Source organism: Myotis yumanensis, unplaced genomic scaffold, assembly GCF_028538775.1.
Source record: "Myotis yumanensis isolate MYYU_CA2020_CCGP unplaced genomic scaffold, mMyoYum1.0.hap1 SCAF_15, whole genome shotgun sequence".
In the NCBI taxonomy this organism is placed as follows: Eukaryota; Metazoa; Chordata; class Mammalia; order Chiroptera; family Vespertilionidae; genus Myotis; species Myotis yumanensis.
This window is the reverse complement of record NW_027223766.1, coordinates 18,827,007-18,841,473: the sequence shown is the minus strand read 5'-3', so window position 1 is coordinate 18,841,473 and position 14,467 is coordinate 18,827,007. Positions and strand designations below refer to the sequence as shown.

The 14,467-nt window shown below is 36.9% G+C and overlaps 1 protein-coding gene across 1 annotated transcript in view; it reads right to left on the bottom strand.

The window, feature by feature from the left end:
* The window catches only part of ARFGEF1 (ARF guanine nucleotide exchange factor 1), a 118,277-nt gene that overhangs the window by 34,364 nt on the left and 69,446 nt on the right, over positions 1-14,467 (bottom strand). Inside the window, exons 12-20 of the mRNA XM_070392406.1 lie at positions 13,137-13,236; positions 12,888-13,027; positions 12,674-12,782; positions 11,552-11,753; positions 7,871-7,982; positions 7,328-7,533; positions 6,768-6,852; positions 2,967-3,138; positions 687-838 (exon numbers count right to left, since the gene is read on the bottom strand). Of these exons, the coding sequence (XP_070248507.1) occupies positions 687-838; positions 2,967-3,138; positions 6,768-6,852; positions 7,328-7,533; positions 7,871-7,982; positions 11,552-11,753; positions 12,674-12,782; positions 12,888-13,027; positions 13,137-13,236 (1,278 nt within the window). The remainder of the gene's footprint in view (positions 1-686; positions 839-2,966; positions 3,139-6,767; positions 6,853-7,327; positions 7,534-7,870; positions 7,983-11,551; positions 11,754-12,673; positions 12,783-12,887; positions 13,028-13,136; positions 13,237-14,467) is intronic.

Below are 14,467 nucleotides of genomic sequence, written 5' to 3'. Positions count from 1 at the left end.
TAAATTATGATCTTTAGCTTCCACAGACCATCCTAACCACACAAACTGCAATGTACTTTACCCTTTTTCCCTTTCCAAACTTAACTAGACTCCCCTCCACTTCCCTACGATCCTTACGATGCACTGCTTACTCATTCTAGAATTTGGAGAAAGGGTAGAAAAAAAAGAATAGGAAATGAAAAAGGAATGAGAAATCACATTTTAAAGAACCAGTACCATTCTTAGTAGATCAACCTATAAAAATAAACAATGCTTCTTTCTATTCCTTACTCTTTTTTTCTGGGCTCCAGGCATATCAGAACCCTCCTATTATATTAGTTCCTAGGCCAGAAGCACTGAAAGAGAGCAAGCAGCTCAATGAAGATCCTTTGGAATTTTAGGTAACTCCAAAGTTACCTAAAGTTTGAAATAAAACTTATTTAGAGAAAACCAGGCGAAGGATTAATGATCATTCTCTGAACTTTTTCTATTCTTAAGATCACACAGCTATTAACTCCTAATAGTACATACATTTGTCATTCTCTTTAAGAATACATTTTGTATTTGCCATGTCCTAAATAACATGGCTTTTTGTTTCGAGGTCTACACCAATGGGATATGTCATTATATTTCCTTAAGTCAAAAATATGCTGAACAAAATGATATGTAAATGTCTACTGCCACCAAAAGTTACTAGTAACTCGTACCTTAAACATGGGTCTCACATGCTCCAAATGCGTTGCACTTGTAAAAGGTGCTTGAACATGGCTCACGGCTTCCATGAGTGCTTTAGCTGTCTTCGCCATCTGTTCCATTTCTAAGTTATACAGAAGTCTTCTTTGTTTTTCATTGGCTACATCTGAAACAACCACCATTAGCATTTAAAATAGGAAGCATTTAAAAATGTTATTTTGATGTTTTATTACAAAACAATAATTACCACCAATACACTAATTAAAAATAGTCCTAAGAAGTCAGACACAAACGGTCACATAATGTATGATTAGACGCATATGAAATATTCAGAATAGGTAAATCCATAGAAACAGAAAAGAGACTGGGATAACCAGGGCCTAAGGAATGGGAGGGAACCTGAAGTAACTGCTTATTCGAACAGGGTTTTATTTTGGGGGGATGAAAATGTTTCGGAACTAGATAGCAGTGGTGGTTGCACAACAGGTGAATGGACCAAACGCCACTGAATTGTTCACTTCAAAATGGTTAATTTTTTAAAACATTTTTTCTAAAACAATGATTTTAGAGAGAGAGAGGGAAAGAGAGAAACATCAATGTGAGAGAGACACTTGAATCAGCTGCCTCCTACACAAGTCACCCAACTGGATGACTGAACCCACAACCTGGTATGTGCCCTGACTGGGAATCAAACCCACCACCACCTTTTGGTGTACGAGATGATGCTCCAACCAACAGAGCCACACCAGCCAGGAGAAAATGGTTCATTTTATATTAAATGAATTTCACCCAATAATGAAAAGTGCAAAAATCCTGCACTAGGAGTCAGGGATAAGTAGAAAACCTATGAAGAAGGAAGAGAATACATACAAACCTGGGATAGGAAAAGAGATGTAAGAAGAAATGGCATCTTTGAATAGTATCTCCCGAGTTAACAAGATAACAATGGCCCTGACACTCCAGGATAATTTAGTATTTCAGAACACCACCATCTCCCTCCCATATCTAGCTCTCTAATTGCTACCACCACATACGAAACAGGCCATAGAAAGAGGGATGGGAAGATGTTAAAATAGGTTTGAGGAAGAAAACAATCACAGAACTGGCATCAACTCAGGTGTAAAATGAACTCTTGGTCAATACACTTAATGTTACAAGCAGAACTGAAGTCAACACACCCAAGTAAACTGCTGCTTGGTACTGAACTGCAATAAGAGTCAAGGGTGCCTAGTACAACCTCTGGCTTTGCCACTGTTTGGGTTTTAGATGTAGCGATTTAATAAAAATTTTTACATTAGGCAAACTCAGCTCATAAATTCTAAAACTCTAAGTTTCTTAACCTCTGCACTTTAGTTTCCTCATTTATAAAATGAGGATGAACTTACTAAAATTCTTTAGGCTCATTCCTCATACTACTCCAAAAGATAAGGCCAGTATGTTCCACTCTTCCTTTTAAAATCATCTCCCTAGGCCCCAACTCTCATCTTGTAATTTTTCATCAGCTTCTACAAATACATACATCACATAGGCCTTTTTGCTTCTCTTCTGTCAACAGAATTTTGCTACTGTAACTTGCTCTGTTAAATAAAACCTGAGAGTTCATTTCTAAGTGGAAAAGCTCAGAAAGGAAGGTGTCCTCTTTCCGTATTACTGTTATATTCTTAAGCCACATCACAGGTCTCATTCCTGTAATCAGATTTTAGCTCTCATTTCATCACCATTGTCTACATGTACAGAAAGTCTAGAATGGAGCCAGGCCCACAGCTGGCCCCTAATGCTGGTTAGATCTAGAAACTCTACAGTGTTACAATTTGTGGCACATCTGAAGTAGTGATTTCCAACTCCACAGCTATCTCACAATCCTAACTTTCCCCATATCCTTGAATCACCCCTACTTTCAGCTTGTTTATCTATGATGATATATGAAGAGATATAAATATGCTGCTTGTAGCTGATAAGGAGGCAGAAGCAAAGATTAAGAATTGAAGTCTGACTATATTGGGGTTTCCTGACCAATCTCTCTGACCTCCAAATCTATGCTGAGATTAACTGCTAAATGGACACATGTATATTAAACATACACTAATCCATGCATATTATGTAGCATTTTCCATTAGTCATTGACCAGAGCTACCTTTCTTCAGCAAATGAGAAAAAATACAATCATATCAGCAAATGCTATAGTATATAAATACTATCACTAGAATAAATACTCTAACCTAAGTGAAGAACTCTTTCAAGTATCCATATTTTTCCACCTGAGCAATCAGGATTCAAATGATTTGGATACCTACTTTGCTTACTTGATTTTGTAGGAATTGCTAATTCTTTTGTTTCTTTCAATGATATCTTTTTGCCAGCTATTTCGTTGTAGATGGCTGATAGATACTCTTCAGGAAGGTCTTTACTGTCATTGATACCTCTATTCATCTTAATGTACTGTTCCTTTGTCATTTTATTTTTAACCTAGAAATGAAAAGCCATTATAATTCCTAAAAATTAACATAAAATTTTCACCCATATTTTAAGAATTTAAATACCCTTATGAGAGAATTTATAAATACTTGGAGGGCAAGAAGTGAAAAATATTCAACAAAACATACATTAAAATAAAAAATTCATAGAAAATGACAGCAATGTAGAAAAAAACCCATCCTGGCATATGCTAATTCAACTTGCTCTAATAAACACATGAATCAAAGCCAGTTGTTACTAATGATAAAGATTAAGACAAAAATATGTGTTCTAAATATACTTCAAATTTTAAAAAAATTTGCTGACACTCTATATATAAAAGGTAATTTAACTGTAAATATTCTAGGTGAAAAAGAAACATAAATGACTTGTTAAAATTCACCTATATTTTAACTTTGAAAACAATTAAGAATGAGCAGAATTCATTTTAGGGATTCTTTTAAAGTATTCTCTTTTTTATTTTTATTGATTTCAGAGAGGAAGGAAGAGGGAAAGAAATAGAAACATCAATGATGAGAGAGAATCATTCATTGGGTGCCTCCTGCACACCCCCTATTAGGGATCGAGCCTCAACCCAGGCATGTGCCCTTGAACCTGGGACCCTTCAGTACGCAGGCCGATGCTCTATCCACTGAGCCAAACTTCTTAGGGCTAAAGTGTTCTTTAAAAACGATGTCATTTGTACAGTTCATATAGTCTTAAAGTGTGTATCATATGGGGTCATAATTATGGGTTCAATTTTCTAACCAGGAACTTAGCTTTGTAGGAACCCATATGCACAGCGGCATGCTGCATATCAGCACATGATGCCAACAGTCTGACAGGAGCCACATGACAATCAGCTACCACTGCCAGACCAGCACATGTTCTACAGACAGAAACTAGTGCAATCAAGACGGGACGCTGTTCCCAAGATTTAACACTCCCTAACTGACATGTGTCCAGAAACTTTTAACAATCTGATACTATGTAAGGCAATTTTAATATTTCTTTAAAATAACTTTCAGCCAAAACTGGTTTGGCTCAGTGGATGGAGCGTAGGCCTGCGGACTGCAGGGTCCCGGGTTTGATTCCGGTCAGGGGCATGTGCCTGGGTTGCGGGCACATCCCCAGTGGGAGATGTGCAGGAGGCAGCTGATCGATGTTTCTCTCTCATCGATGTTTCTGACTCTCTATCTCTCTCCCTTCCTCTCTGTGGAGAATCAATAAAATATATTAAAAAATAAAATAAAATAACTTTCATGAGAAGGTACATATGTATAGGAAGACATGACGCAGAAGCACATAACATTAATAATTCATTTATAGAACCAAATTCTTTAAAAATACAACATTCTAAAAACAAAGGGAGGTAGTGTAAAACATAATTCTACTTTTGGATTAGACAGAAAAACCAGATAGGAAACTCTGATATATAGAGACAGAGTCATAGATAGAAAGCAGGCAGACAGCTGGGGGACAGTGGAAGGGGGGTGGGTGGAGGATGTTGGGGGTGTGTGGAGGGATTTAGCAAAAGAGAGAGAGAGAACTCATGGACATGGACAACAATACAGTGATAGTGGTCTAGGGGTGGAGGAGGGAGGACATAAATGATGATGGAAAAAATAAAAAGATATCCAAGTAAGTCTTTAAATGTAGACTGCCTTATAAACCCATGGGAAAAGTGTTGTGCTAGACCAGGGGTGGGCAAACTTTTTGACTCCAGAGCCACAATGGGTTCTTAAACTGGACCGGAGGGCCGGAACAAAAGCATGGATGGAGTGTTTGTGTGAACTAATATAAATTCAAAGTAAACATCATTACATAAAAGGGTACGGTCTTTTTTTTTTTTTTAGTTTTATTCATTTCAAAGGGGCCGAATCCAGCCCACGGGCGTAGTTTGCCCACGGCTGTGCTAGACAATGAAAAGCCTAAAAGCGGGCTGCTTTTACTACACTGTCAGTAATGTGAGAAAGGAATATTTAAATGCGTAAACTCTTAAATTTTATATAAAGGTCTATATAAAATCAAGTAATTCTGGTAAATGCACAGTTGTTGAATTCTGGTGTTTAAAACTAGGAACAACTCTGTATGGTATCCACAAGTCTGTAATTCTCCCATTATACATTTGGTATATACTTTCCATATCAACCCTGCTTTAAACATCTCAAAATACACACACACACACACACACAAAAATCCCTGTATTGCCAAGCTTAATCTCAAACTAAATAGGTTTTAATTTTTCAATACACCTCAGATTAGGAAAAAGCATATAGTTTATTTCACATCCTAAAAATAGTAAATATCATATGCTGCATTATTCCTAAAAAGTACAAATAAATTTTTGGAAATAGATTAATTTATAAAGGTAATTTTCCCCAAGGATACCCAAGCATGTTTTTGAAAACTAAGCATAAAATACCTAAAATGTTTAAAATAAGTGTTTGCAAATGAATATCAGAAATCAAGTTATATTCCTTAACATTTAAAAAGGAATTACAAATTTTATGAGTACCTGTTATTTTATTATTTATTTATTGTTTGTTTTTGTTTTCCACTGATTTTTAAAGAGAGTGAAAGAGAGAGAGGAGAAGACAGAGAGAAACATCAATGTGAGAGAAACACATTGATTGGTTGCCTCCTTCAGGTGCCCTGACCAGGGCCCGGGCCAGGGAGGAGCCTGCAACCAAGGTACATGCCTTTGACTGGAATCGAACCTGGGACCCTTTGGTCCGCAGGCTGATGCTCTATCCTCTGAGCCAAACTGACTAGGGCAGTGATGGCGAATCTATGACATGCGTGTCAGAGGTGACACGTGAACTCATTTTTTGTTTGGTTTTTCTTTGTTAAATGGCATTTAAATATATAAAATAAATATCAAAAATATAAGTCGTTGTTTTACTATGGTTGCAAATATCAAAACATTTCTAAATGTGACACGGCACCAGAGTTAAGTTAGGGTTTTTCAAAATACTGACACACCAAGCTCAAAAGGTTCGCCATCACTGGACAAGGGCATGGATACCTGATATTTTAAAAGTATTGTTAATTTTTCTGTGTACTGGTATTGGGATTATGTTTAAATAGAATATTTCTCTTTCAGAGATATATAATGAAATAAATATAGATGAGATGATATGATACCTGGGATTTGCTTTCAAATGATCTGTGAAAGAGAGGGGGATATAAATAGAACAAAATTGGCCATAAGTTGATAACTGTGGAAGCTGGGTGACAGGCACAGGAAGAATCACTATACTAATCACTCTAATGTTTAAGTTTAAAATGTAAAAAAAAAAGAAGACAGTTTATATATAGTGTTTTTTCATGTTGCAATTAAGTATAGGCAAAAGAACCATATCACATTCTTAGATTAAAATTTACCATAAGCTTTATACAGCTGTTAATCTTGAGACAGACAAATATAGATCTATCTTACAGATATTTAAAAGTCTAATTAGAATAATTACCAGAAACTGCATTTGTAAATGTATACTACATTAAATTAAACCAATCACTAAACTGGGATATTTGACTAAACAACATTAAAATTTTAACTATCACTTATTAAATTCAAAAGAACTCAGAGTACTTAATTTGTATTATTTACTATAGAACTGGCTTGGAAGAAAACATACCTGTGGACTGTGAAGATCTGTGGTCAGCATAATAATTGAGTAAGCCAGAACATAAGCAGTATCTGCGCTAGCAAACAGGGTTTGTCTGAAAAAATAAATGTATCATGTTATAAACTTTTATTGTTTTACAGTTTCATTAAATTAGTCACTTCAAACCCCAAAGCACTTTTTAAAAAAAATATATTTTATTGATTTTTTACAGAGAGGAAGGGAGAGGGACAGAGAGCCAGAAACATCGATGAGAGAGAAACATCGATCAGCTGCCTCCCGCACCCGCCCCACTGGGGACGTGCCCACAACCAAGGTACATGCCCTTGACCGGAATCGAACCTGGGACCCTTCAGTCCACAGGACAACGCTCTATCCACTGAGCCAAACCGGTTATGGCCCCAAAGCACTTTTAATTTACTTTTTCAGGATTTATGTTCTATCTCACATTACAATTTTTAAATGGAACTATCTGATTACCTCCCGATCACAGACAATCTAAGTTTCCTGGGGGCAGAGGATTATGAATCTCCTGATAGTTGGCAACCAGTAAGAATCTAAATCTTGCTTACCCTTGGTTGCATTCTAGATATCTTGCAGCAAATTTTTCCATCAATCGATCAATTTTCTGAGCTTCCCCTGGAAGACGGAATCCTTCCAGAAACATTCGAAGGGCTGAAACAAAGTCCTTTCCTGAAAAGTCATGTTGGTCCACATATGCATACATGACTTCTTTGTTAAACTTATCATTATCTCCCAGGAATTCACCCACTTGAGTCTAAAGAACAAAAGACAAATTGATTTCCTAATGGAACATTTGCCAGACAGCCATTTAAAAGGCAGAAAAATCCATAATACCCACAGTTTTTGACTACAGGTTTAACTACTTCAAACATGAAGCTATAAGTTAAACATACTGAATGTGTTTTATATATAAAAAAAAAAAACCCAAGATATTCTTTTGAGTTTAAAAAATTGAAAAGCAAAATTAAGAATACCTACGGTTATTCTTTAAGTTTTACTTGCATACTTGGGAGGGCAACAATACATATCATTATTAACTTAAAAAGAAATTTTATAGAAAAGGTTAGAATGAACTAAAATGGTACTCTTACAGAGTCTAATCTTTCCTCTTGATGTAAGAATTGAGCAATATCTTCAGGTGTAGTGCCAAGCATCCCTTGTTCTTGGAGGTACTGTATTCCTCTCTTTGGTTTCTTATTAAACCTAGATGATATTAAAGTTAATAGCGACATCATAAATAGAAAACCATTTGTATTCCTGGAAAAGACCTTAGTAAATTGATTTTCTAATAGCATTGAGAAAATAGAAACTTATTTAATATAATCTATGCATGAAAATATAAAAATATTATACTATGCAAAGTTTTCCACCTATTAATTCTAAGTTTCCTGCTTTTAAAGTACAGAACTTGAATTCAGTGACTGTTTTAAGCTATAATCTGACAGCATTATTTCCTTTATTAAAAAAGACCTGTAGATACCCAATGTATTCAAAATAAAGTCCAAATTGATGATTAGACTGCCACATAAAACCTTTCTTAATATAGCTCATTCATTTTTCATCCCCTCTTCTCATCTACTCCCACATACCCTGTCTCATTCCCTAAACACCATGCATTTGCGGCCCATTTCCTCTGCATGCCCTTCACCTGCTCCCCTCACTGGGGAACTCTCCTTCATGCTTAAAGATCCTATTTAAATGTCACCTCTTTCTTTCCAAACCATTTACTTTCTACTTTTATTGTACCAATAATTACTTTGGTACTTCATCACCTGTCACCTGGGTATTGCAAGCATTCTTAGATGGTCTCCCTATCTCTTGTTTTGTTCACATTCTAATCCGTCCTTCAGGCTGCTGGCAAGTCATCTTTCCAAAAGAGGAAATCGGCTGCTGCTGCTCTCTGCTTAAAATCCTTCAATAGTACGCCAATGCCAGGAGGTACAAGACAAAACTCCTTTACATGGCAAATCAGGCCTTCGGTAATCTGGATCCAACTCAATGCTTTCATCTCACCTCCTGCTACATGCTTCCCCCTCACAACCTTCCCCCCACACACACTATGCTTAACAATAGTCCCCAAATGTTCTCCCTTTTTTCTCTGAGCTGTTGCATACCTCATTCTCTCTCTCTCTGAAATGTCCTTCCCTGTCCTGTCCTCCTAATGATTTCCCCAGTAAGTCCTAATTCAACCATCACCAGGTAGACAAATTAAAATCAAACATTTTCACTGAGATAAACATAATCTTTGCTCTACAGAAGCTCTTATTCTAAAGTAAGAAACATGATTTTCAAAAATTACAATAGTAAAAGTGCAACAAATAATGTGTTCATTATTCGTAAGAAGATAGCACAGAAGTGACTAATTTACAGAGACGGTCATAATTTATTTTCAGGGGAAGGTGACTGGAACTGAGCTTTAAGGAATAATCACATCTTTTATAAAGTGTAAGAAAAAACATCCTAGAGTGAAATAGGTCAGACTAATACATGAAAGCATAAAACAGCAAAATAAATGGTTCAGCATTGGTGGAGCAATGAAGTGAGAAAAAGAAGTGGCAGGTGATAAAGTTCAGAGTTCGGCAGATCCAGGTTATGGCCTTATTCTTTAAGAGCAGGAGTGGGGAAAAACAGAACTAAGACTTTCATTCAAAAAGAATAGTTGTGAGAAAAGACTAGAGAATAAATAAGACCAAACAAAGGGGAGCTAATTAGATTATACTATTTATTTAGTGACAAATCCAAGGGGGAAATCTAAGGTAACTCCCAAAATTTTAGCTTATAAATTTAGTAACATCCTGGGGTTACTATCCTCAATAAAAAAAATACAGAAAAAGTGAGTTTTCTGTTTGTCTTTTGTTTTGGGTAGGAGTATTGGGGAGTTGACTATGGAGAGAATGTAGATTGATAAATTTGATTATAGACATGCTGAGTGGAAGAAGCTATGCAATACTCCCAACAGGCAATTACAGATGAGTCTGCATGTCAGTGGAGGTATTTATGTTAACACTTGGTAGTGAGATGTTAGTAAATAGTTGCTGAAGTCATGAAAAAGAACATAATCATCTAGGACAGCGGTTCTCAACCTGTGGGTTGTGACCCCTTTGGCGGTCGAACGACCCTTTCACAGGGGTCACCTAAGACTATCCTGCATATCAGTTATTTACATTATGATTCGTAACAGTAGCAACATTACAGTTATGAAGTAGCAACGAAAATAATTTTATGGTTGGGTCACAACATGAGGAACTGTATTTAAAGGGCCAGAAGGTTGAGAACCACTGATCTAGGAGAAGATACAAATTAAGATAAAGACTGAGGGACAGAACCCTTAAAATGCTAAGAGATATGCAGGAGATAAACAGCCTCTAGACCAAGACTGAGATGGCATGATCAAACTGGAAGAAGGGACGGGACAGAGCGGTGTCATGGAAGGAACAGCTGTGAAAGAGTGCACTGAGCACAGCCACAGGAAAGCATTCCATGGAAGTCTGAGGCAGAAAGCAAGTCTAATGGCTCAAAGGAGGGCTGGAGGCTAGTGGCCGACAGCAGGGAACCTCCACTTTAAAGTCCTATGACAACTCCCTCTCAGGGCTAAGTACTTTTACGAGAGTTATCATACCTCAGCAGTACTTTGTACAACCCTCTCTTATGGACTTTACACAGTACCAGTTAAAAAGAATGTTTTGCCAAGATTTAAACTGTAATCTTGAACACAAGGACCAGTGTCTCCATGGTTCTTGGCACACAGTCCCAAGTACCAAACATGTGTTGCTGAGTGACCAGCCGAACTTCAGTATGAGTATCTGCTTACACTACTAGATCTTGAGCCCCTGATAAGTAAGGGATGTTTCATTTATCATTTATTCCAGGACCCTGCATAATGCCTGGAACACACAACAGTTTGTAAATAATGACACAAAAATTAGAATGAAGTATTAATGGCAACTTCTTGAGGCAATTTTGTGAGATTTATAATTTTATGACAAAGAATATGTGTACATTTTGTCAATTTTAAAAAAGGTACAAATAACTGTAAAAAAGGCATTCATCAAAAGGCATTACTTAAGATTCAGGAAGAAATGCTTTAAAACAGAAGGAGCAAGCTGACTAAACAAACAGGGAATTTTTAATAGTTTACAGTAGCTAGATTCATGGAAAAAGGCCAACAAGTTCATTTTCCTTACAGCCTCTCTTTGAAAAAAGAGATGGGCAGTAGGAGGGACAGTAGAATGGTAGTACCTAGACGGGAAATAGTCCAGAGGCAGGCTGCTATCAGGTTAGTAGACAGACTGGAAAGGGTCATTATCACCATATGAACATATAAAAAAGAAATTAACAACAATGGATCAATAACAAAAGTAGCACATTTGTAACCCAGGTGAAGAAAATATAAAACCTATAAAGGAACAACACTAACTAGTTTCATACTTTAAGTTTTTTAAGCTGTCACCTGCTTAGGAAATATACTGGGGGATTTTAAAACTGAACTAAATAAGTAACACAAAACTGCAGATGCATAAAACAGCATATAAAATGTGGTGCAAAATTAATGTGCATTACAGAGTCTGTTTGGGCTAGACTGCAATGAAAAAGGGGAGCTGGTTAAGGAGCCAGCAGAAGTCAGCAAGATTTTGCCCTGTTTTACTCATTAGAAGGTGGTGATAAGAAGAAAATAAAAATATTCCAAAGATTCAGAGAAACCCAGGGCAATGGTGGCACAGTATAGGTAGAGGGATATCCAAGAAAATTTCTCTTTAAAATCAGACACTCACAAATCTATCCCTTGTTCTATTATTTCTTTTTGTTGTTTTAAGACTTCAAACTGTTCTGGATTATCAGTGCCAGACATCTGTGTGCTGTAGCTTCCTATTCCTGATGATGATGTTGACTCCAGGGAATTTAAACTTCCGTATCTGTTTATTGTCTCAGGGTGTTTGATATCACTTGTCTCTTGTTCTGAGGGTTTTTCCTGACCTGTAAGTAGAAAAACTGATACAGTAAATTACTCAAAGAAAAAAAAAGTAAAGGTAAAAAAAAATTCAAGATATTGGCAAGATATTTCACTGCTGCTTAGATATCTGTTTAATACAAATAAAATATTAGGTGCCATATATACATGTACAATTTACATCGTTAAAAAGAGTTCCTTTTGCAGTCACAGTGCTGAGTGTCTGCTGGGTTTCAGCTCTCAGCTCATGACCACCAGTTTTCCTATAGGAACTTGACTAAGATAACACCAGGTAGCCCTGCAACTATGAGATTTTCTCTGAGTAAGGATAAATCTCAAACATGCACAAACAATTCCATCTTCTTATAACATACTCACTTTTATATATTTCTTCTATAACTATACTTTAACGAAGTTGCATAAATATGCTTCACTTTTATATAATACTAGAGGCCCAGTGCACAACATTTATGCACTGGGCGGGAGGGAGGATCCCTCAGCCCGGCAACCCCGAGAGGTCCTTGGTGCTGCTGTGGAGGTAGGAGAGGCTCCTGCCACTGCCGGTGCACTCACCAGCCATGAGCCGGGCTTCTGGATGAGCAGCGCACCCCCGTGGGAGCACACTGACCACTAGATGGCAGCTCCTGTGTTGAGCATCTGCCCCCTAGTGGTCAGTGCGCGTCATAGCAACTGGTGCCGTTCAGATGACTTGCATATTAGGATTTTATTATATAGGATTCAAAATACTTCTAGAAAGAGTAAAGTTTGGATAACTAAGTTAAGAAATTCATTATTTGAAAGCTCATTATTTAAGTTACAGACAATGCTTCTTCATCAGCTAAATGAATAGAGACATCATGAAACTGGTTTAATGGCATCTGCAACTAGCCTCCAAAGTATCATTTGCTTAAAATGATGAAGAATTATACTCAAAATGTCACCTTACCAAGAGTTGTCTGAGAGTTGGGATTCACGTACTGATCCTTACTCCATTCAACCATGCACTTCAAAATCGAAACTAAGCACTCTAAACCTTTTTTCCTCAGGCTTAATTCCTACAGAATAATTCAGAATAAGAATACACACAAGATCTTTTAAGCAAAACACATAGCACTTCCTTGGCAAAGTTTAAATTTTGAAAATGTTTTTAAAGTTCTTACCTGAACATTACTCATACCAAGTTCCTGACTGCCCCGGCCTTGAGCAATTTTTGACAGATCATTTACTAATCTTTCAAATATATTTGCTGCATTTAAGTCACAGTCATAGTTTACATAAATATCCACTACACTCTGAGCATCTGTAACAATACAATATATTAATTAACAAAGGGCATCTAGTATATGAGTATATTCAGCCTTTTAAATATCTCATTATAAGAACGAGATAATATGGATAATTTCAAATACCTGCACAAATCCTTGTCAATGTCTGAATAACCATCCATTTGTGGTCAAACGAGCTGGTAGAAGTTTCCAAAATATATAGGAAAATTTCTTTAAAGAACACCTGTGATTAGGGGAAAACATTTGTTTTAAAAGATTGCTTATAATTCATAAATGTGATCACTTTTTAAATATTCCAAAGTTGCAGAACAGAGACTAGGATCCAGGTTCCTCTGGAGTCAACTTTTTTGAGCCCATCTCTGAAACATCAGGACTAAAATCACCAGGAGGGTGAGTGAAACGAGCCATTGCAGTAGGAGCACTGTACTTCACATTAATTTGTTTGCTATCACACAGCCACTACAAAAGAAGTCTACAAAGATTTGGAGTTACTCTGAATAATTTCCTGAACATATTTACAAAACGAATATAACTCATAATTCATTTTAACACCCCAGAAAGCATAAACCATATTCTGTTCATCAGATAGGGTGGGCCAAAGCAAGTTTACAGTTGTGAGTATGGGAAACACAAAGTTTATTCTTGTATTATTATTAATTATTGTACTATTTTCCATACAAACAAGTGTAAGCCTACTTTTGCCCCACCCTAATATTTTTCAGACATTATAATACTGAGCAAACCTAATTGTTCCTAGTTTTAAAAGTAAGTAATGTGTAGTCCACATAATAAAAATTATCTAATGCCCTAACCGGTTTGGCTCAGGGGATGGAGCATTGGCCTGCGGACTCAAGAGTCCCAGGTTCAATTCCGGTCAAGGGCATGTACCTTGATTGCGAGCACATCCACAGTAGGGAGTGTGCAGGAGGCAGGTGATCGATGTTTCTCTCTCATCGATGTTTCTAACTCTCTATCTCTCTCCCTTCCTCTCTGTAAAAAATCAATAAAATATATTTTTAAAAATTTTTTTAAAAAGTATCTAATAATCCAATTCTCATGGACTATTTTTATCATTACTCACACAAGTGGAAATCTCCATTGTCTGAAAACTACAAACTATTTTCACTATTCTTTTAGGCCAAATAATGTCAAGCACAAAGGAGCTAACCTAATTAAATAAATTTCAATTTAAGAGCTAAGAATTTTCAGATTCAAATTTATTTTGGAAAAGTGACTGTGACTTAGAGGGGATGGTTGAAAAAGTAAATCAGAAACAACATACTGTATGAACACTTAGGGAACACTAGAGGCCCGTGCACCAGAGGAGTCCCTCAGCCTGGCCTGCGGGATTGGGCCGAAACCGGTTCCCCGACATCCCCCAAGGGGTCCCAGATTGCGAGAGGGTGCAGGCCAGGCTGAGGGACCCCACCAGTGCACAATCAGGGCTGGGGAGA